Source organism: Mytilus californianus, unplaced genomic scaffold, assembly GCF_021869535.1.
Source record: "Mytilus californianus isolate M0D057914Y unplaced genomic scaffold, xbMytCali1.0.p SCAF_3, whole genome shotgun sequence".
Classification (NCBI taxonomy): domain Eukaryota; kingdom Metazoa; phylum Mollusca; class Bivalvia; order Mytilida; family Mytilidae; genus Mytilus; species Mytilus californianus.
The window spans coordinates 102,058,434-102,081,112 of NW_026262679.1; the positions used below are offsets into that span (position 1 = coordinate 102,058,434).

General features: G+C 32.9%; 1 protein-coding gene across 1 annotated transcript; it reads left to right on the forward strand.

The window, feature by feature from the left end:
- The first annotated feature begins 1,895 nt into the window (after nt 1-1,895).
- LOC127735561 (mannosyl-oligosaccharide glucosidase-like) lies at nt 1,896-20,245 on the forward strand. Its single transcript, XM_052245793.1, has 2 exons — nt 1,896-2,527; nt 17,654-20,245. Exons 1-2 carry the CDS (start codon nt 1,958-1,960, stop codon nt 19,544-19,546), a joined length of 2,463 nt encoding a protein of 820 aa, XP_052101753.1. The 5' UTR covers nt 1,896-1,957; the 3' UTR covers nt 19,547-20,245.
- Nucleotides 20,246-22,679: the final 2,434 nt, after the last annotated feature.

Genomic DNA, 22,679 nt, shown 5'->3' on the forward strand with positions numbered 1-22,679 from the left:
CATGGCTCGGTACTTATACATCCCGCCATTGTGTTATTGTGATATGGTCGTTTTTTGTATTCTTGTCTTTCATTTTTGCTTATGTGCTTTGTCTATATTATCCATTTTGATTTTCTTTGTTGACATATTTATTAGTTTTTATAGTGATTAAGATTATAACACAAGGTTACCCTTATTTTTGACATTTTTTCCTATTATGTCTGTTTGTTTTGTTCACACATTGTTGTCAATATAATGGAATTTTATTCGACTGTCATACAAATGAGAGGTTTAGCTAGCTATAAAACCAGGTTTACTCCACTATTTTCTACATAAGAAAATGCCTGTACCAAGTCTGGAATATGACGGTTGTTTTCCATTCGTTTGATGTGTTTGAGCTTTTTATTTTGCCATTTGATAAGGGACTTTCCGTTTTGAATTTTCCTTAGAGATCGGTATTTTTGTTATTTTACTTTTCACTTGAATCATTGATAATTTATGGAATCAGTTTATCAGTATCTTTTCGAAATTGCAGAAATGTGTGAAAGCCGGATGCGGCCAATTTCACGTTGTATATTTATACAAATCAAGTTTTCGTTTAGTGGTCCAAAAGTGTGGAATTCACTATCCAGTGAAATTAAAAAAAAAAAAACTGTTTCTGATTTCAAATACTCTTACAAGTCATTATATTTTTAACCGTGAGTGTAAAATTTATAAGTTTAACCACAATGTATACTACAGGTGTATCATTTTTGTTATATTTTTGTATATATACATCTATAATTGTTTGTATGTGTGTAATAGTAGATTGATTATGTTTTATTCATGTAGTTGATATTGTATGTAGAGAGCCTTATTGAAAATTGGTTTAATCCAAATGAGTTAATTACTCTCTTTAAATAAAGATATTATTATTATTATTATAATAAAGGGAATCAGTCGAAAACGCCGAAAACGCGAAATGCGAAAACGTCAAACTGTGACATATCGGGAAAAGATGCATTTTTCGACTGATTTTTATCATTCAGACCTGAGACTACTATAACACAGTATATATAGTATTATATATGTGTTATAGTAGTCTCAGTTCAGACTGATTTAACTTGAAAACGAGTTCATGGACCCCTCTTTTTTAAAATGACATTAGGTTTGATTACGTATGAAGATTATATGTACCAATTTTTATGAAAAATTTACCGATGAAATTTTTTTGAATTAGATAAATAATATACAGCAAAAAAAGCCGTTTTTTTCTAAAATCATGAAACTTTGATAAAGATTAATTATTTCCAAAGATTTGTTATAAAATTTAGAGCATACTTATGTAAAGAAGATTTCCATGTTTTTTTTGCAAAAATCCGCTTTTGTTTATCTTTTGAAACAAAAAAGTTAGGTATCTGTCTATCCAAAGGATAGAAATGTTCCAAAAAACGAAATTTTGACTAAATGTCTAAAATTTCGACCCCATTTATCTCTTGTAGCACATGAAGGTATATTTGTTATTACATATTTTAATTAAATAGGTAAAAAAAAGCTTGTATGCAAATTTTCTTTAAAAAAAATCATCGTAGGATCAAAACTTTATCGTATACCCTAATTAAGTCATATCCGAATGCCTTTTTTTATATAAATTCTGAAAATGTATTGATGTTATTTCAGTTAATTTTTTTTTTTCGTATGATATAGATCTAGTATGATTTTTTGCATTTTTTTTTAAATTTTTTATAGTTTTAGTTTAATTCTGTTACTTTGTGTTTATTCATTTGTAGTTTGTTTTCATGATCTACAATAAAACGGATATTTTACGTGTTACTTCCAATAACACTCAGTAATTTTGACAATTTTCATTGATTAATGTCTGAAAACGCTTGTCAGTACGAATAATCCAAAGTAAGATTGAAGCATCAAAACAACGTCGATGTAAACACCGGCATGATTCCTGCCCCACGTCAGCTAGTCGAGAAAATTACCAACAGTCATGTCAAAACACAGCGAAATGAGAAGAAGAAACAATCAAGACAGAACACACGATCCAAAAATTAAAACCAATGATTTTAAGCATAAATCAAAGTCTAAACAGTCTTTTACCAAGCCGTCAAATCTCGCCACAATTTTCCTGATGGTAATCGTTATTTCGGGTATAGGCTACTGGAGATATCAGACAATGCTTAAAGAAGTGGTAAAAATGCCTCTTGACGTTCATAAAATAAACCACGACAATTCGACCAGTGCAACAGTAAATCCTGATCGTTTCTGGGGTTCGTACAGGCCAAATTTGTATTTTGGAATGAAAACTCGTTCACCACAGTCCCCACTGTTTGGTTTTATGTGGTTGACACAATTTGCTCGTGAAATGCCTCCTCCAGTGAGGCATTGGTGCGACCAAGGAGATAGTCTTCAGAAATATGGATGGTTGAAACATGATGGAGTTAATTTTGGTATACAGGAATTAGAAGAGAGAACATACAAAATAAGAACAGAGTTTGTGAAAAGAATTGGTGGTCAACATGGTGGTGATTGGACAGCCAGAATATCAGTCACACCAAAGGTATATTGACCATAATCTATTTTTTTTATTTGCAATTTATTCAAACAGGGTATTGAAAAGATCACTATGATTACGGATGGCTGTGTAACTTCCAGTAGCAAATTACAATGTAAATGCTATTTACTAATGTAGGAGGCAAACATGATGTTGTACAAATATAGTATAGTTTTATTCAGGCAAATTCAAGCACAAATATAAAAATTCACAAGACAAATAATATATATATACATGTATATATATACTTTTAAGAACATCAGTTGTTCGACCTGTTAGTCAAATGCATTTTGTTAAAATAGACTTTTTCACTTTTTGGTCTTTTGGAAAATGTTGTTTGTGCTGTATTTAGACCCCTCTACCAAGAAATTTGTTTTGCATGCACACATATAAAAATTGCGGTTTTTATCCAATGCAATCATAGGTTTGAACAATGTTTTCAATTTAGACTTGTTTATATTTTTCGTTTGGGCTTGTATTATATTTTCCTTTAGGTTTATATGATCCGTTCATCCTATTTGGACTCTTCAAAATTCAAGAGTCTATCCTAAATTGAGGTAAATTATATGGCCTTCCAAATACTGTTTAGATTCCTAACATCACTGAAGAGACATTTTAATTATCGAAATCCGGATATGGTGTACAAATTTTTGCACCTCATGTTTGCGGTATACCATTTTTTCCGCAAGTTTATTGTTTTCTGTTTGGTATTAAAATGATAATTAAGATCCATTTTGTTACATCTTGTGATACGTTTATTTGGCAATCGCCATGGCAGTCAGCAGGGTTTAAGAACATCAGTTGTTCGACCTGTTAGTCAAATGCGTTTTGTTAAAATATACTTTTTCACTTTTTTGTCTTTTTGAAAATGTTATTTGGGCTGTATTTAGACCCCTCTACCAAGAAATTTGTTTTGCATGCACACATATAAAATTGCGGTTTTTATCCAACGCAATCATAAGTTTAAACGTTGATTTCAATTTAGACTTGTTTATACTTTTAAAATAGTATCATAATATATTTTAAAAACAGTGCTTAGAAAGAAGCCTGGGATGTCCCATAAAATCTTACATAGTATAGCTTATTTCCAATGGGGTCCCTTGTTTAAAAATTTATAAAAATAATATTTTCAAATTATATGTTGAAATTTTACTTTAACCAAAAAAAAAGAAAGATCAATTGTTTCTTAAAAAACATATAAAAAATCTCCAGTTTCTATATTTCTTGCTGTTATTTTTAATTGTTCTTTAACTGCAGTCTTAAAAGCAGATTAATTTGATATTCTTTATATTGGCTGGTAGATTGTTCCAGTCTTGTATAGCGTTATAGACAAAGCTGTTTTTATTACAGTTTTTAACATTTGGTACAAAATAATTATTATGTGCAGCACTTCTGGTATTATGATTGTTCAAGTCAAAATGTTCACATAAATACTCTGGAGCATGTCCATGGTATATATTGAATACATGGTTTAATCTAAGTTGACTAACTCTATCTTTTACACATAGCATATTCACTTTATCTAAAATATTCTGTACAACTTGCAAATTTTTTGTCATCCCTTTGCCCAGACTACTATACCATGAAGAGCAAGAATAATCAAAATAGCATTGTATCAGAGCAGATGCGAGAGTCATCCTTGATCTAGTATCCAAACATTTGGCATTTCTATATAAAAATCTAAATCTTGCATTAACTTTTTTTATGATCAGTGATGATATTGGAAACTATTTGTTCACAATTTAAAAAATTATCAATGTGAACTCCTAAATATTTGACACAATTTGTCGATTTGATAAGGTGATCATTACATTTGACCTGAAAATTAATATTTTGTCTAATCTTTTTTGGAGGTCCAAAAAGCTTGCATTCAGTTTTTATACGATCACAAAAAAATTTTGCGGTCGTATATTGGTATGACGTTGTCGTCGTTGTCCGAAGACACATTGCACTCTAACTTTAGTTTAAGTGAATGGATCTCTATGAAATTTTACCATAAGGTTCAATACCACAAAAGGAAGGTTAGGATTGAATTTAGGGGTTATGGTACCAACAGTTAAGGAATTAGGGGTCAAAAAGGGGCCAAAAATAAGCATTTTTGTAACTTCCAGACATAACTTGTGTGTTAGTGTATGGATCTCTCTGACATTGTACCACAAGGTTCCATATCACAAAGGGAATGCTGGGATTGATTTTGGGGGTAATTGCCTCAAAATTTTAGGAATTAGGCCAATAGGGGCCAAAAAAGGGGCAAAAAACCAAGCATTTTTCTAGTTTCATGACAATAACTTGTGTGTAAGTGTATGGATCTTTCTAAAATTGTACTACAAGGTTCCATATCACAAAGGGAAAGCTGGAAATGAGTTTTGGGGTAATTGCCCAAAACGTTTAGGAATAAGGGGCCAAAAATAAGCATTTTTCTAGTTTCCAGACAATAACTTTTGTTCAAGTGTATGGATCTCTCTGAAATTGTACTGCAAGGTACCATACCACAAAGGGAAGGCTGGGATTGATTTTGGGGGTAATTGCCTCAAAATTTTAGGAATTAGGGGCCAAAAAGGGGCAAAAAACAAGCATTTTTCTAGTTTCAGGACAATAACTTGTGTGTAAGTGTATGGATCTTTATGAAATTGTACTACAAGGTCCCATAGGCATATCACAAAGGGAAAGCTGGGTTTGAGTTTGGGGTTGATGAATCATAAGGGGGTTCAAAAAATTTGGGGGGGGATTTTTTTTTCCTTTTTTGTCGAGCCTTCGACTTTAGTCGAAAAAGCGAGACATAGCGATCCTACATTCCGTCGGCGTCGTCGTCGTCGGCGGCGTCCACAAATATTCACTCTGTGGTTAAAGTTTTTGAAATTTTAATAACTTTCTTAAACTATCCTGGATTTCTACCAAACTTGGACAGAAGCTTGTTTATGATCATAAGATAGTATCCAGAAGTAAATTTTGTAAAAATAAAATTCCATTTTTTCCGTATTTTACTTATAAATGGACTTAGTTTTTCTGCTGGGAAATATTACATTCACTCTGTGGTTAAAGTTTTTGAAATTTTAATAACTTTCTTAAACTATCCTGGGTTTGCACCAAACTTGATCAGAAGCTTGTTTATGATCATAAGATAGTATCCAGAAGTAAATTTTGTAAAAATAAAAATCCATTTTTTCCTTATTTTTACTTTTAAATGGACTTAGATTTTCTGCCAGGAAACAACACATTCACTCTGTGGTTAAAGTTTTTAAAATTTTATTAACTTTCTTATACTATTTTGGATTTGTACCAAACTTGGACAGAAGCTTGTTTATGATCAAAAGCTAGAATCTAGAAGGAAATTTTGTAAAAAAATAAATCCATTTTTTTCCGTATTTTACTTTAAATGGACTTAGATTTTCTGCCAGGAAACAACACATTCACTCTGTGGTTAAAGTTTTTAAAATTTTAATAACTTTCTTATACTATTTTGGATTTGTACCAAACTTGGACAGAAGCTTGTTTATGATCAAATGCTAATATCTAGAAGGAAATTTTGTTTTTTTGTTCTTCCAGTTAACATTACATTCAGTCTGCAGTTTAAGTTTTTAAACATTTATTAGATTCATAAACTATCCTGGATTTTTACCAAACTTGGACAGAAGCTTCTTACAATCAAAAGATAGTATCAAGAGGAATATTTTCATTGATTTACTTCCTCATTTTTGTTGAGCCTGCGATTAACAGAAAAAGTAGGCGAGACACTGGGTTCCGCGGAACCCTTACGAATTTTTTTCTTTAAAATTTTCCATTTTAAATTGGTTATTTCTGATTTATATATAAAAGCAAATAAAAATGATATGGTCTGAATAGGTAAATTAAAAAATTTTAAGTTCTTAGACCACATTCATTCTGTGTCAGAAACCTGTGCTGTGTCAAATATTTAATCACAATCCAAATTCAGTGCTGTATCAAGCTTGAATGTTGTGTCCATACGTGCCCCAACTGTTCAGGGTTCGACCTCTGCGGTCCAGCGGAGCATTTTATTCCTAGATGTAAAGACAGTCTATTATCTGCTAACCAGTCTGAACATTTTTCTAGAACTTTTCCCAATTTTGTAGAAATAATATCTGGATTTTTATGAGTATATAAAATGTCAACTCTCAAGATGAAGGTTACTTGTATGCTTCAAGTTTGGAATGATATCTCATTTTAATTAAGTTTTTGTAGGTATGTGTTGTTTAATTTTCAATTCTATTGCATTCATCCCACATTTATGGATTTTAGCAAGTTACCATGATGGCTTAGTGACCAGGGTCATGACTTAGTTATGACATGTCAACTATGGATTTGACCATAAATAAAAGCAAATTGACAAAAATTTGGATAATGAGCTGAGCAATAAATATTCTAAAATTCTCATCAAGATTCATTGTCTGATAACAAAGCATGAGCATCTTGTTTTCAAACCAAGTTCTCTAATGTGTAATGAGTATCAGTAAATACATATTAAAAGAAAATAACACATTATAATTTCATGCGTCAGATGCACGTTTCTGGATTTACCTTTATCAGGAACACTCAAACATGAATATAATGAAATTGTTTTCTTCATATTTTCAAAATTGCTACATTTCACCATGTTCACATGTTTCAGTTTACCTGTTTATGTTTTGGAAAGTTCTATTTATTGCTTTATCTTTCAGTTGTTATGGTATTTAAACTGATTTTTTTTTAAATATATATATATATATCAAGTTTTACAAAATTCATGGCATCTGTATTTTTTTTTTAATGTGACAAAACAAATTTGTTTTTTTTTTAATATTTTAGTAGAAAAGAAATCAATTTAATCCATGTATTCAATAAATCATGTGGTATGAACTACATTAAATCAAAGGCTTGAAGCAATTGTATAGTACCTTGTACATGAGGTTCAAAGGATGTCAAATGGAGATACAGGAAGTTGTTTTATATACATGATTATATAATATAACAGTAAGAGTACATGTACATCTATCATTCAGAGTTCTCACTATGAAATTTAAGGGCAAATCCTGGGACTCCTCACTTTTTCTCAGCTGATTTTGATGAGTCCATATAGTATAGCGCGTTGTAACTCAAATAATTATAATCTGAAGCATCTTTTTTGGCTACCTGTATTTTATAGAATGGAAGGATCTTTTTATAACACTGGATTTGTCAAGTTAATATATATACAATGCACATTGAAGTACATACATGTATTAACATACAAGTGTACATGTACAAGCAACCAAATGTTTGAACTCCTCCCATTCCAAACACATAAAGTATGGGTGTTCTCATTGTTGAAGGTCATGTTGACCTGTAGTTGTTGAAATCCTTTTTCCTAGGTTTTATCTCCTTATATTTATATATAATAATTGTATGTGTTAATAAATCTTTGCAAACCTGCATGTAGCATTTATAATTTATTTCATATCAGGGTGTTTTCATGTACATATTGGGACTACTTCATACATGTAATAAACTTATTTTACCCACATGCCTTAAATATGTTAAAAGTAATAACTATCATTACATGAATAAAGAATTGATTGACAATTTGGGCCATGTTGACTTATTTCTAGATCATATTTTGCTGTCCAATTTTCCCAGTTTCAGTTTCTCACTCAAAGCATAGTAAATAATATAAGTTAGATTCTTGATTTTTGTCTCCTCTTACTACAGTATATTTTGCCAAAATTACTAAAGGACTCTCAAGAAATGAAGATTTAAATGAATGTTAACCATGTTAACCGTCAACCCATAATTTAAACAGAACTTTCATTGTTCTGGTTCACAACCTATAAAAAAAAGTCTTGTTATTTTAGTAAGTTCAAATGAGCTTATTAATGCAAAGGATTGTGTTGTGCATGTCTGCCCATCTGTTGAAAAAAGCAATCTTCACAATTTTTTCTAGTTTTCTCAGAGACGTATATCATTAAAAGTATTACTATATGTTCATAAATTTAGGTGTGCATATATTATTGTGATTGTTGAGCAATGATAATAATGTGAGATTAATATTTAAACAAGGAATTATTTGAATCTGGAATAATTTTGAATTCAGGATATTTTTATTGAAAAGAAATGCATACTGAAAACTAACCCAATTTAGGAGGGTTAAGGGCTAAGGGGGGATTAGTTAGTTCATACTGAAATATTAGTGAAAGTAACCTGAACCTTAGCCTTGCATACATGGCTAACCCACTTTAGCATATTTAGTTGGGCTAGCTTTCATTATACATTTCTAATCAATTTTCCAGAATTCAAAATTATTCCAGATATAGCCATATAATTTTTATTTAGAACAGTTATTTCCTTAAAAGGATTAATCATTTATATATAATAATATAATATATTTCATGATAAATGCAAGAAACTGCAGACATTTCCGTATTTTATAGAAATGGTAAACTATAAAGCTATTTATCATTGTTTTGTTTGTACATGTGAATTTTTTAATGATGATAACAGTAATGTAGAGAATTAAGTGCTTTTCCTATAATGATTTTATTGTCATTCTTTTATATTTCTTTTTGTTATTTTACTGGGTGAGATAAATGGTAGGATTGATGTCTAAAAATAAGTCAAATTTACAAGAGATTCACTGCACTCTTAATATGACATCTATAGGTACATGTAGCAGTAAAAACAATCCCACTTTGAAGTGTTTGAAATATATTTCTTTACTATAATAGTACAGCCCTGTAAACTACCAACCTATATAAAATACGTTGTAGGGTAAATGTAATTATTTTGCCAGAACAAATGTCCCTGCAAAATAATAAGTTATTGATATATAGTTAAGTGATATGCAAAGAGTTCCATATCAGTAAAGCAGTTCAAATTGATCAGAACAGTGTTGAACAATGACCAAACTTAAATTACCAGTACAACAGTTTACATTCATCCAGCAACATTGTTGCTCCTATATGGAACGCCTCAGCTGTCTTATGTGGAACTCTGATATTACTTTATGTTGTTTTATTATTACTTGATGATATTTTGTCTTTACTTAATATGGTTTTGACATTACGTAATGATGTTTTGATATAACTCAATATGGCATAGTCATTACTTAATGATATTTCGATATTACACGATATGGTTTCGTATTGACTTGATATATTTTTGTCATTACTCAATATGGTTTTGTCATTACTCGATGTGGTTTCACCATTATTTAATGTGGTTGTGTCATTAGTCAATGTGGTTTTAACATTACTTGATGTGAATGTGACTTAACGTTATGTAGTTGTTTCATTACATGATGTGGTTTTGTTATTTCGTAATGATGATTTGCCTATAATATTCTTTATATGTTTTTTACATTACGTAATGATATTTCAAAATTTGACGATTTTACACTACATGATGTGTTTGTTTCATTATTTGATGTGGTACTGTCATTCTTTGATGTGGTCATCCCATTACTTGATGAGGTAAAACCACGTGACCAATTCGGAAAAAATATGTTCTATTTTTAAACAGATTTCAATATGTGCTTTGGATGGGTATCGCTATCCATTGAGTTAAAGTTCAAATTAAAGCTCGAGTGGTTGTTCAGAGTTATTTAGCATGAAAAAGGTAACCGGCAGACAATAATAAGAAAAAAAGTATTAAAAAGTTTACAGTATTTCTTACATAATTGGGATATCCCCAAACCACTTTGTCTTGTTGTTTTTATCCTAAGTTCTCAAACGGAAGCAGTATTTTTGTAATAAATTTGTAAAATATTCCACGGAACCCTATGTCTCGCCTGATATTGTTGCTGTAAGTGTAAAAGCGTCATGTTGATCGGCTGTACATTTATCTATATATTTATCGGTAAAAACAAAATTAAAAAAAATGTTTTTCTGTAGATGCTTTTTCTTGAAATTGAAGAACAACTCCTATACTCCTATACAAGTTTTAAAACACTTCATGGAGGTTTACAAATTCATCATGTCAAAACAGTTTAATTCGGTTTTATTTAACTAAAATAAAACTGTATGGTTTTCAACAATAAGCAAAACCCATACCCTATAGTAAGCTATAAAAGGTCCCGAAATGAAAAATGTGAAAAACTAGAAACCTAACGATCTATAGATAGATAGATAGATAGATGGATAGATATATAAATACAGATACAATAGTTGAGGTAAACAAATACAGTATGATATTCTAAAAGTACAAAATTATAATGGCATACGTGTTTAGTAACATGTATAATGAAAGGTTAAACTCAATAGAAATAAAAAAAGAATTGAGATAGAGACGCCGACGCCACTATCGACGACGAAATAAATGTTTTTTGGGTCTCACTGCCGCTACATTGATGTCGCAGGCTCGACACAAATCAAACGACTTGAACTTTAATGTTAACAAATGAAGCGCTTCAAATCAACTCACACTAAAGTTACAGGGTAACGTGGGGAGGGGGCTCGGACTTAGCGACAAAGCATCAATACTATAAAATAAGAATTCTCCAATTTTTTTTTTAGCGTAAATGATCATTTGAACTTATACAATTATCAATCTTTTATTTGTAATCAATTGAATTCCCTGATCTACCTCGCACTAATTGAAAAATAAACTTTTTGGAATATCTGTTTCACATGTGACGACGGACATGTTCCAGTGGTCGTAACCATAATACCGTCATCTTTTTCTTGAATGTGAACTACCAAATAAAACCAAATCACTGGGTTTGTACTTTCTCGAATAACACGGCGGGTGCCTTTCTGGAGCATCCGAGATCACCCCGATGGATTTATATTACCCAGTCATACCGATCTATTGAGTCAGCCAAATGAAACTGTTTTGTATGCCACCGCAACTGAAAGTTGGGGGGGGGGGGGGGATATTGTTTTACACCTGTCTGTCCGTCCCATTATGGGTATATAGTTATTCCGCATAACTCCTCCTACAGTTTGAATGCTAGGAAGTTTTCGCTCTGCTGGCTGTTTGTACATATATTGAAGGTGTGCATGTGGTCAGGGTTTTTATTTTTATTATCTTTTGCTCTTTTGGGAGATAATTGAACTTTTTTTTTCATTTTTGGGGTATAAGCGGTTAAATGAGTTGAAAGCGGGGCATCACTTTGTCTAGTTTACATTTTTTTCTCGTGTTGTGCTGTTACACAAGTGTAACAGTCCGATGTAAGGTAAGGATTTAGCGCTCACATACATGTTAAACTCCGCCACGTGCACTTTCTTTATGTACCTGCCCCAAGTCAGGAGCACGAAGTTGTTGTCGTTGTATAAATGTGTGTCATTTTTTTTGTAGATTGTTTAAATATAAATAAGACCGTTTGTTTTTTCGTTTGAATTTTTTCACATGGTGCATGGTGGCCTTTTATAGCTGACTATATGGTGTGTTGAAGGCTGTACGGTTGCCTATATATGATTTCTTACATCCACTGCATTTAAACTCTGGTGGATAGTTGTCTCATTGTCAATCACATCACATCTAACTTTATTTCAACTTCTATGTTGCGTTTTGTATACTGTAACATTGTTTATCTTTTGTACGCATACCCCGGAGTCCTCTTTTCGGAATCCCGAGCAAAAGTCCTTGTTCCGCGATAGAAAATTTAATTACGAACTCATATAAGATAGCACAAATTTCAACTCAAAATCTTAATTAATCTAAATGAGACTTAAATTCGAATCTCACTCACACTCAAAAAGTGACTCAAATTTAATGGTGTAACTAGAACTCTACCTTTAAATGTGACTCAAACTTGAAGTCCAACTCGAAACTCACTGCTAACTAAAACTTTAATTCTAATAATGACTTGAATTCGGAATCGGAGACTAACTCAAAGTTCTACTAAAACAGTAACCCTAACTTTAATTTGAACTCTAATTCGATGGATGGCCGCACTCATCCAAGGCACATACAACATGGAAATCTATCTAAAAATAGAACAGGTTTTTTCCGAATTGGTCACGTGATTTTACCTCATCAAGTAATGGGATAACCACATCAAAGAATGACAGGACCACATCAAATAATGAAACAAACACATCATGTAGTGTAAAATCGTCAAATTTTGAAACATCATTACGTAATGTTAAAACCATATAAAGAATAGGCAAATCATCATTACGAAATAACAAAACCACATCATGTAATGAAACAACTACATAACGTTAAGTCACATTCACATCAAGTAATGTTAAAACCACATTGACTAATGACACAACCACATTAAATAATGGTGAAACCACATCGAGTAATGACAAAACCATATTGAGTAATGACAAAACTATATCAAGTCAATACGAAACCATATCGTGTAATACCGAAATATCATTAAGTAATGACTATTCCATATTGAGTTATATCAAAACATCATTACGTAATGTCAAAACCATATTAAGTAAAGACAAAATATCATCAAGTAATAATAAAACAACATAAAGTAATATCAGAGTTCCACATAAGACAGCTGAGGCGTTCCATACTCCTACATGTATTTGATTGAAGTTCTTGCTTTTCTGATTGGCACTTTTCTGGTAACAAACACTCTGTTTAAATCTTACTTAAAGGTTCAGAAATGTATGTACTAGGGATATCAATCTTGTAGTTGCTATTGGTTTTTATACGACCGCAAAAAATTTTGCGGTCGTATATTGGTATGACGTTGGCGTCGTCGTTGTCGTCGTCGTCGTCGTCCGGCGTCCTCCCAAGACACATTGGTTTTCGCACTCTAACTTTAGTTTAAGTGAATGGATCTCTATAAAATTTTACCATAAGGTTCAATACCACAAAAAGAAGGTTGGGATTGATTTTGGGTGTTATGGTACCAACAGTTAAGGAATTAGGGGCCAAAAAGGGGCCAAAAATAAGCATTTTTGTAACTTCCAGACATAACATGACTGTGTTAGTGTATGGCTCTCTCTGATATTGTACCACAAGGTTCCATATCACGCAGGGAATGCTGGGATTGATTTTGGGGGTAATTGCCTCAAAATATTAGGAATTAGGGGCCAAAAAAGGGCAAAAAACAAGCATTTTTCTAGTTTCATGACAATAACTTGTGTGTAAGTGTATGGATCTTTCTGAAATTGTACTACAAGGTTCCATATCACAAAGGGAAAGCTGGAATTGAGTTTGGGGGTAATTGCCCAAAACGTTTAGGAATAAGGGGCCAAAAAGGGGCCAAAAATAAGCATTTTTCTAGTTTCCAGACAATAACTTGTGTGTAAGTGTATGGATCTCTCTGATATTGTACCACAAGGTTCCATATCACAAAGGAAAGGCTGGAATTGATTTTGGGGTAATTGCCTCAAAATATTAGGAATAAGGGGCCAAAAAAGGGCAAAAAAACAAGCATTTTTCTAGTTTCATGACAATAACTTGTGTGTAAGTGTTTGGATATTTCTGAAATTGTACTACAAGGTTCCATATCATAAAGGGAAAAGCTGGAATTGAGTTTGGGGGTAATTGCCCAAAACGTTTAGGAATTTGGGGCCAAAAAGGGGCCAAAAAACATATTTTTCTAGTTTCCAGACAATAACTTGTGTTCAAGTGTATGGATCTCTCTGAAATTGTACTGCAAGGTACCATACCACAAAGGGAAGGCTGGGATTGAGTTTGGGGGTGATGAATCATAAGGGGGTTCAAAAAATTTGGGGGGGGGGGGATTTTTTTTTTTTCCTTTTTTCTTTCTTGTAAAATTTTCCATTTTAAGTTGGTTATTTCTGATTTATATTTAAAAGCAAATAATATTGATATGGTAGGAGATACACACCAAACAGGATGTGTAAATTATTATATAATAAGTATTGTGCAATATCAAGAAATTTTCAATTGCACAGTATTATACAATAGCAAGAAATCTTCAATTGCACAGTATTGCGCAATAGCAAGAAATCTTCAGTTGCACAGTATTGCGCAATAGCAAGAAATATCCAATAGCACAATATTGCGCAATAGCAAGAAATTGTCAATTGTACAGTATTGCGCAATAGCAAGAAATATTCAATTGCACAGTATTGTGCAAAAGAAGATACTTCCTATAAATTGCTTATTTCTTGACCAATTTCAATAGGGTTCTTTAATATGCTGAATCTAACCGTATTAAGTTTTTGGACTTTGGGCCCCGTTTTTAAATTGGTCCACATTGAGGTCCAAAGGGTCCAAAATTAAACTTTGTTTGATTTCATCTAAAATTGAATTATTGAGGTTCTTTGATATGCCGAATCTAACCGTGTATTTAGATTCTTAATTTTTGGTTCCGTTTTCAATTTGTTCTACATTAAGGTGCAAAGGGTCCAAAATTAATCTTAGTTTGATTTTAACAAAAATTGAATTCTTAGGGTTCTTTGATATGCCGAATCTAAACATGTATTTAGATTTTTGATTATGGGCCCAGTTTTCAAGTTGGTCCAAATCGGGGTCCAAAATTAAACTTTGTTTGATTTCAACAAAAATTGAATATATGGGGTTCTTTGATATGCTGAATCTAACCATGTATTTAGATTTTTGATTTTTGGGCCCCGTTATCAACTTTGTCCACATTGAAGTCAAAAGGGTCCAAAATTAAACTTTGTTTGATTTCATCAAAAATTGAATTCTTGGGGTTCTTTGATATGCTGAATCTAACCATGTATTTAGATTTTGGATATTGGACCATAATAGGTGAATGTCCAATTTAAATTTTAAGTTCTTAGACCACATTCATTCTGTGTCAGAAACCTATGCTGTGTCAAATATTTAATCACAATCCAAATTCAGAGCTGTATCAAGCTTGAATGTTGTGTCCATACTTGCCCCAACTGTTCAGGGTTCGACCTCTGCGGTCGTATCAAGCTGCGTTTTATTATGTACTGTTATAGCAAACCTAGAAGAATAAAAATATCAGGGAATATAGAAACTATTAAAATCCCAAATCTCTAGATTTAGAGATATGACAAGACTAAAATCGTCTTCTTAAAAATCAATGAATTTTAACTTATTCGACATGATATCCCTTTGAAATTCCCTAACAAAATGTTGTCAATTTAAAAAAAAAAGAAGTGGGAAATGGTACCTAAAAAAACTGTAGGGAATTACACCGGTATATAGTATATGCTTTGACAAGTGTTGACGATTTTTTGTATTTGGGCAAAACAAGGATTTGTATAGTACAAATTTACTATACAAATCCTTGGGCAAAATAAATCCGTGCAAGTGCCTCAGGCTCCCGAGAGGCTACATTTAAAACTGAAAAGCACGGTTGTTTTATCTTGCATCTCTCCAGCTGGGTCATTTTCAAAATCACATTAAATTATTTTCCGTATATTAGCTCTCCGGCTAAAACTTGACTTGACTCTGTTTACAGTAAAACATACAGAGAAAATTACTATACATCTTTTGCATTGATTGACACTAAAAAGGTTTTGAAAATCTCCAGAAAACTAAAATACATAACTTGGCAAACTGTCACGACGCATCATAATCCAAGGTTCAATCATATTATTGCAAACAAAATACTACACGAATTTCTTGTTTATTCTCTCCTCTTACTGTATTTTGCCAAAATTATTAAAGAACTCTAAAGAAATGAAGGTTGAAATGAATGGTAACCTTAAAAGCATAATTTACACGGAACTTTAATTGTTCTGGTTCACAACCTATACAAAAAGTTTTGTTATTTTAATAAGTTCAAATAAGGATATGAATGCGGAGGATTTGTGTTGTGCATGACTGTCCATCTGTTGAAAAAAAGCAATCTTACAATATCATTAAAAGTATAACTATAATTTCACAAATTTTGGCGTGCATATATTATTGTGATTGTGGAGCAATGATGATAATGTGAGATTAATTTTTACGATTTCAGGTAATGATGCTCAAAAATAATATTAACGAAACCTATTCCGTAGGACTTTTTGCAATTATCAAAATTTCTGAATTTACAGTATATATATATATCAGTTTTTCTATAAACAAGTTCATAATATAGCGATGCAGTGGCTCATGATTGCATGTGAGCTGGTCTCAAGTGCGTAAGATAATACATGGATTCGAACAAATCAGACAGGATCAAGCCAAAGACAAGTAAAGAACAGTTTATTTTTGCGGCAGCTTCGCCAGGCAATGAAATTTAGTGTTCAGAGTTGAGGTCTAGTACAGCACAGGAATTATATGTTATTCATATTATAAAGACACGTTCTCGTCCTTATTTGTATGTTAAATTTGCCACTGGACGTGAAACACCAATCGATCCATCATAATAAGATTATCGAAATTATTCATTACAGATGCAGGCATATGGTTGTCTTGCCTGCGACGAAAGTTGCGCAAGGCGAGACATAGGTGTTGCTTTTCCGGTAACCGCGGCGTCGTCTTTGGCGTCAACAATTGTTAAGTATTTTCTAAAAAGTTGCGCATGCAAAACTATCAGTTCATATCAGTTTTAAGACTATTTCGAGGCCCTGCCCCCTACATATTGGTCCAGCTACTTTCAATTAATAAGCAATTTTCAATGTTAAGTTTTCTGCTTAAGTTAGTTTGATAGGAACTATTTGTGATAGATGTTCGATGATATTTTCTATTACTTACTATCAGTACATATCTGTTTGACGACTATTTTGAGGCCCTTTCCCCTAGGTTATGGTCAAGTGACTGAATTAATTAGCAATTTTCAATGTTAAGTTTTCTGCTTAAGTCAGTTTGATAGGAACAACATGATATTTTCTATAAAGTTGCATTACTTACATATCAGTTGAAAGACTATTTTGAGGCCTTTCCCTCCGTAGGCCATGGTCCAGTGACTTTCAATTAATTACCAATGTTCAATGTTAAGTTTTCTGCTTTAGTAAGTTTGATATAGGAACCACTTATGATAGACAACGATATTTTCTAAGTTACATTACTGTCTGTACATCTCAGTTTCGAGGCCATGCCCACTAGTTCATGGTCCAGCGACTTTGAATTAATTACATTTGTAGCAAAGTTGCTGTCCATCAGATTGTCCTTTTCTGTAATTTGAATTATATGCCGATAGGCGAGACATATCTCTGTGTAAAGTTTATTTTGTTCGAGCTAAGAACTTTTATTGGGTATCCATGATTATTATCCAGTTTGTTAACATGTCTTAATTTATGTAGTAATCATATTTTTTATATCACGAACAATTTCAATTATCATCTTTGTTTTCAGGGATCCGCCAAAGAGACGGTCGTTTCCCTTATGTTCTATGTAGCCTTGGATGGACAGGGAACCTTACAACAAGAATTAATCAAAAACCGACTTTCGGCAGTTACAGGATCCTCCGAGGAATTGGGAGACTTCAGTCTTTCGTTTTCAAAACAGAAAGGACCGAATTCTGCGAAGTATAATCATCTAATTTCTCACGTTTCACGATTAGACAAAATTACCGATTTAGTGAAAAATGCTTTTCAAGTTAAAGCTTGGGACAAAGAGCATACACTGCCATTCTTCGCTTTAGGTGGACGACTGGTACCACGGGAGAGTCCAGGCGGTCCGAACATCATGGTCTACCAAGTTACTGTACAGCTCCCGTCTGAAATAGAAATTGTGTATGAATCTGGTAGCTTTGTAAACCGACCGAATACTTTGTCAGGAGACATCTTTCAGCAGGAATTAACGAAATATTCAACTGCATTTGATAAGAGATTTACTAAAACATTTGCTTTGGAAGAAAAGGGTTATAATTCTGCCGATATTGACTTTGCGAAAGCAGCTATGAGTAATATGATTGGAGGCATAGGGTATTTTTACGGTTCTTCAGTGGTACAGTCTAGGTACAATGACAAGCCAATCGAGTATTGGCCTGCCGCCTTGTATACCGCCGTTCCATCGCGTTCCTTCTTCCCTCGGGGATTTTTATGGGACGAAGGATTCCACAATTTATTGATAAGTCGATGGGACAGTACAATTTCGAAAGACATCTTATCACACTGGTTTGATCTCATAAATATAGAGGGATGGATACCGCGAGAACAGATTTTAGGAGACGAGGCGCGAGCGAGAGTTCCTGTTGAGTTTGTGGTGCAACATAATGAGAATGCAAATCCACCAACTCTGTTCCTTCCACTTCAAAGACTAGTCAGTGAAATGAAAGGAAGTACCGATCCAAAAGACAGGCATTTCTTAGAGAGTATTTTTCCTCGTCTAAAAACTTGGTTTGATTGGTACAATTCCACTCAAAGAGGCTCTCAGCCATTGACGTATCGATGGAGAGGAAGAGACTTCCATCCAAAACATGAGCTTAATCCGAAAACGTTAACATCTGGTCTTGATGATTTTCCTCGAGCCTCTCACCCAACAGTCGATGAGAGGCATGTGGATCTTAGGTGTTGGATTGCATTAGCATCCGGGATACTTGCAGACATTGCCGATGCAGTCGGGAAAGATAGTTCCGAATACAAGGCAACTTACGCTGTTCTTTCCGATAATAAACTGTTACAAACTCTTCATTGGTGGCCACAAAAGCAGCGATTTGCTGATTATGGTTTACATACTGATAAAATATCACTAGTTAAACCAAAGCCGCCACCAAATGTCCATCCAAATAATTTGCCACCAATGCAGAAAGAGAGAATGGTCAAAGCAGAACCAACATATCAATTTATTAATGCGTTTGGTTATGTTAGTTTATTTCCATTCTTACTTAAATTTGTAGATCCAAATTCTGTTCAGTTATTCAAAACTCTTGGAGACTTGAAAAATCCAGATTTATTATGGACCAATTTTGGATTACGATCACTTGCAAGGACCGCTCCTTTGTACAATAGACACAACACAGAACATGATCCGCCATATTGGAGAGGTGCAATATGGATAAATATGAACTACCTCACATTAGGCGCACTTAACCATTATGCTAAAACTGAGGGACAATATCAAAAGTTAGCTAATGGCATTTATACTGAACTGAGAAATAATGTGGTCAGCAATATAATCAAAGAATACAGAAGGACTGGTTATATTTGGGAACAGTATGATGATAAAAGTGGAAATGGAAAAGGCAGTCATCCTTTCACGGGATGGTCTGCACTCGTAGTGCTAATAATGGCTGAGGAATATTAGCCATTTTTTTAATAATACATTCTAGTCAATTTACGATCCAACAAAACTTGCTATTTTTTCTTATTTTAAAAGTAAATTGAATGTTATCAATATGCAATATTTTTGGGACATCAACAGGCATAGCATATTGATAGGTACAGTAAGTTTACAGAGCAGTGTGTTTTTGAGGATTTTTTAAAAAAAGCTACATGCAAATACTGGTAGATCTTAAAGTTTGAAATGATTGTTTCATTCTTTGTAAGAAAATGGGGGAAAGCACACAACAACTCAAGTTTGCTCAAAATTGATAAGTGTTACGGGATCTTCACTTAACTCAGGGACCAAGTTGGATGCAAGACATCGTTTTATCATCTCCATATTATGCCATTTACGGATTCTGTGTCTGAGGGGAGTTTGAACTTTCTGATTTATTTTAGCCGTCAATAGAGATTTTTGAGGGCTTCCGAATTAGAAAAAAGCTTCGGAAACAGAATCCCAAAAAGATACTTCATTGTCGTAAGGAATCATTTTGAATTAATTTACATTCATTCCATGAGATATGAGCGCCATAACTGTGTGAATGTTTATTGTATGCTTAAGTTTATTTAATATGATCTGTTAAGCATAACTTGGTGTCCCTCGTAAACTTTCCATAGGTTTAGTAGAGTTTTGGACAATGTTTATTGTATGCTTTAGTTTTTATTAAATATGATCTGTTTTGTAGAACTTGTAGTCCATCGTAAACTTCATACAGTGGCAGATCCATGTGTGTGTGGGGACCACCCTTTTTTTGACAATCAATGCTTTGAATGGGGACTTATGGTTGGAGCCCCCCTTAAAAATGGCAGGATCCGCCCCGGTTCATAGGTTTAGTAATAAGAAGGCTTATTGTTTGCTTTAATTTTATGCCCCCGTCGTAGCGGAGGAGACATTAAGTTTTACCCTTGTCCGTCTGTACGTCCGTACGTCCCAAAATTGGTTTCCGATCTCTAACTTTAGTTTGCTTCAACCAAATGTTAGGACACTTATACACAATGCTTATTACCACAAAACACAGATCAAGTTTGAATTTGGGTGGCGTCACTTTTACCTTTCTAGAGTTATACAATTGAGAATGGAAATGGGGAATATGTCAAAGAGACAACAACCCGACCAAAGAGCAGACAACAGCCGAAGGCCACCAATGGGTCTTCAACGCAGCGAGAAAATCCCGCACCCGGAGGTGGTCCTCAGCTGGCCCCTAAGGTAGCAATACACAGTTAGGAGTTTGGTTTCGCATTTTGGCCCCGGTGGATTTTTCAAATATGAAAGTTATTGTGTAATAAAATTCATTTTTAGACAACTGAGTACTAATTTAGCCTTCAAAGGTGGTTTATAAGAACATCAAGATTATTTTTGTCATGTTTTATGGGCTATTTTCTGTTTGACTCTCCGTATTTTCATAGCTAGACTGGTCATCGTTCCAGAAATTAATGTAATGTTTACAAACACTTTTTTTCTACACGAAGTTTTTGACGCAATTTTACAAAAAAATGAGACGAAAGACATATGATTTTCATTGGATTTATTGAAAGATATATGTAAACAGTTTCAGAAAAGGTATTACTTGAAGTGATTGAAATTCTACTTTTGGTCAAATTTTGGGGAAATATGTGACATCTTTTCCCCCCTTTTTGCTATATTTTATAACAAAAAAATGCAGATTGTTGCCATGGATACACCAAGGAGAAATCATATTTTACCATTTCATATACTGGATATGAAATCTATGGAAGATTCTGATTACATACATATGCACATATATGACACAAACAGTAAGCTTAATATTGCAAGAAGGCAATGAAAAGGGGATGGTAAAATTTATGAGGGAAAATTTTAATATTTTTTCCTAACTGTTTATTGCTACCTTATGGCATACTTACCAAGCTCAGAATTGTACAATTTAAGACTTTTCATACCACAAATCTATTGATATTTAGATTCTAAATCAACTTCTGATGGGATTAAGTGTTTAAGAATGACAATACATGTCAATTTTATTGTTTACAGTCCTTAGCAACCAAAATTAGACATTTTGACACAAGGCTTATAATTGTACTCTATTTGCTTAACCCTTACTTCTGAAGGATTGCGCAGTATGTAGTAGCCTAAGTATTGAATGTTTTGTATTTTTTCTTGCGAACATATCAAATTATTATTTTTATCAAGATTTCATGTTACATTTTGACATATATTAAATGTATAGTTGATTCAGCTGTAAGAAATTGATTCCCCATTACCAAGTGTTTTAATCAAGTCTTTGGTATACATTAAACATAAAGATTAACATTTTCATGCTTGAAATTGTTAAATTTTGTACAATTTTGCATCATCAGAGGTTTTATAAAGATTTTCAACATTAAAAAACTGACAAAAGAGGTATAGTTTTTAAGATTTTGTCAAAAATTGAGGTAGAAACAAGATTTTACACTTTGACTTGGCACCTTTCTTTAAATCAGTTTTTGTCGCGTTTCAGTGTCAACTGCTAACCTTCATAAAATATTCATTACTCAACCAATTTTCAAAAATAAAAGGCCATTTTACTCGTTTTAGCTAGCAGAACACAGAAAATTAGTTAAAGGGGAGAATTTGAAAAAAATATTTACTATTAAGGTAGCAATACACAGTTAGGAGTTTGGTTTCGCATTTTGGCCCCGGTGGATTTTTCAAATATGAAAGTTATTGTGTAATAAAATTCATTTTTAGACAACTGAGTACTAATTTAGCCTTCAAAGGTGGTTTATAAGAACATCAAGATTATTTTTTACATGTTGTATGGGCTATTTTCTGTTTGACTCTCCGTATTTTCATAGCTAGACTGGTCATCGTTCCAGAAATTAATGTAATGTTTACAAACACTTTTTTTCTACACGAAGTTTTTGACGCAATTTTACAAAAAAAATGAGACGAAAGACATATGATTTTCATTGGATTTATTGAAAGATATATGTAAACAGTTTCAGAAAAGGTATTACTTGAAGTGATTGAAATTCTACTTTTGGTCAAATTTTGGGGAAATATGTGACATCTTTTCCCCCCTTTTTGCTATATTTTATAACAAAAAAATGCAGATTGTTGCCATGGATACACCAAGGAGAAATCATATTTTACCATT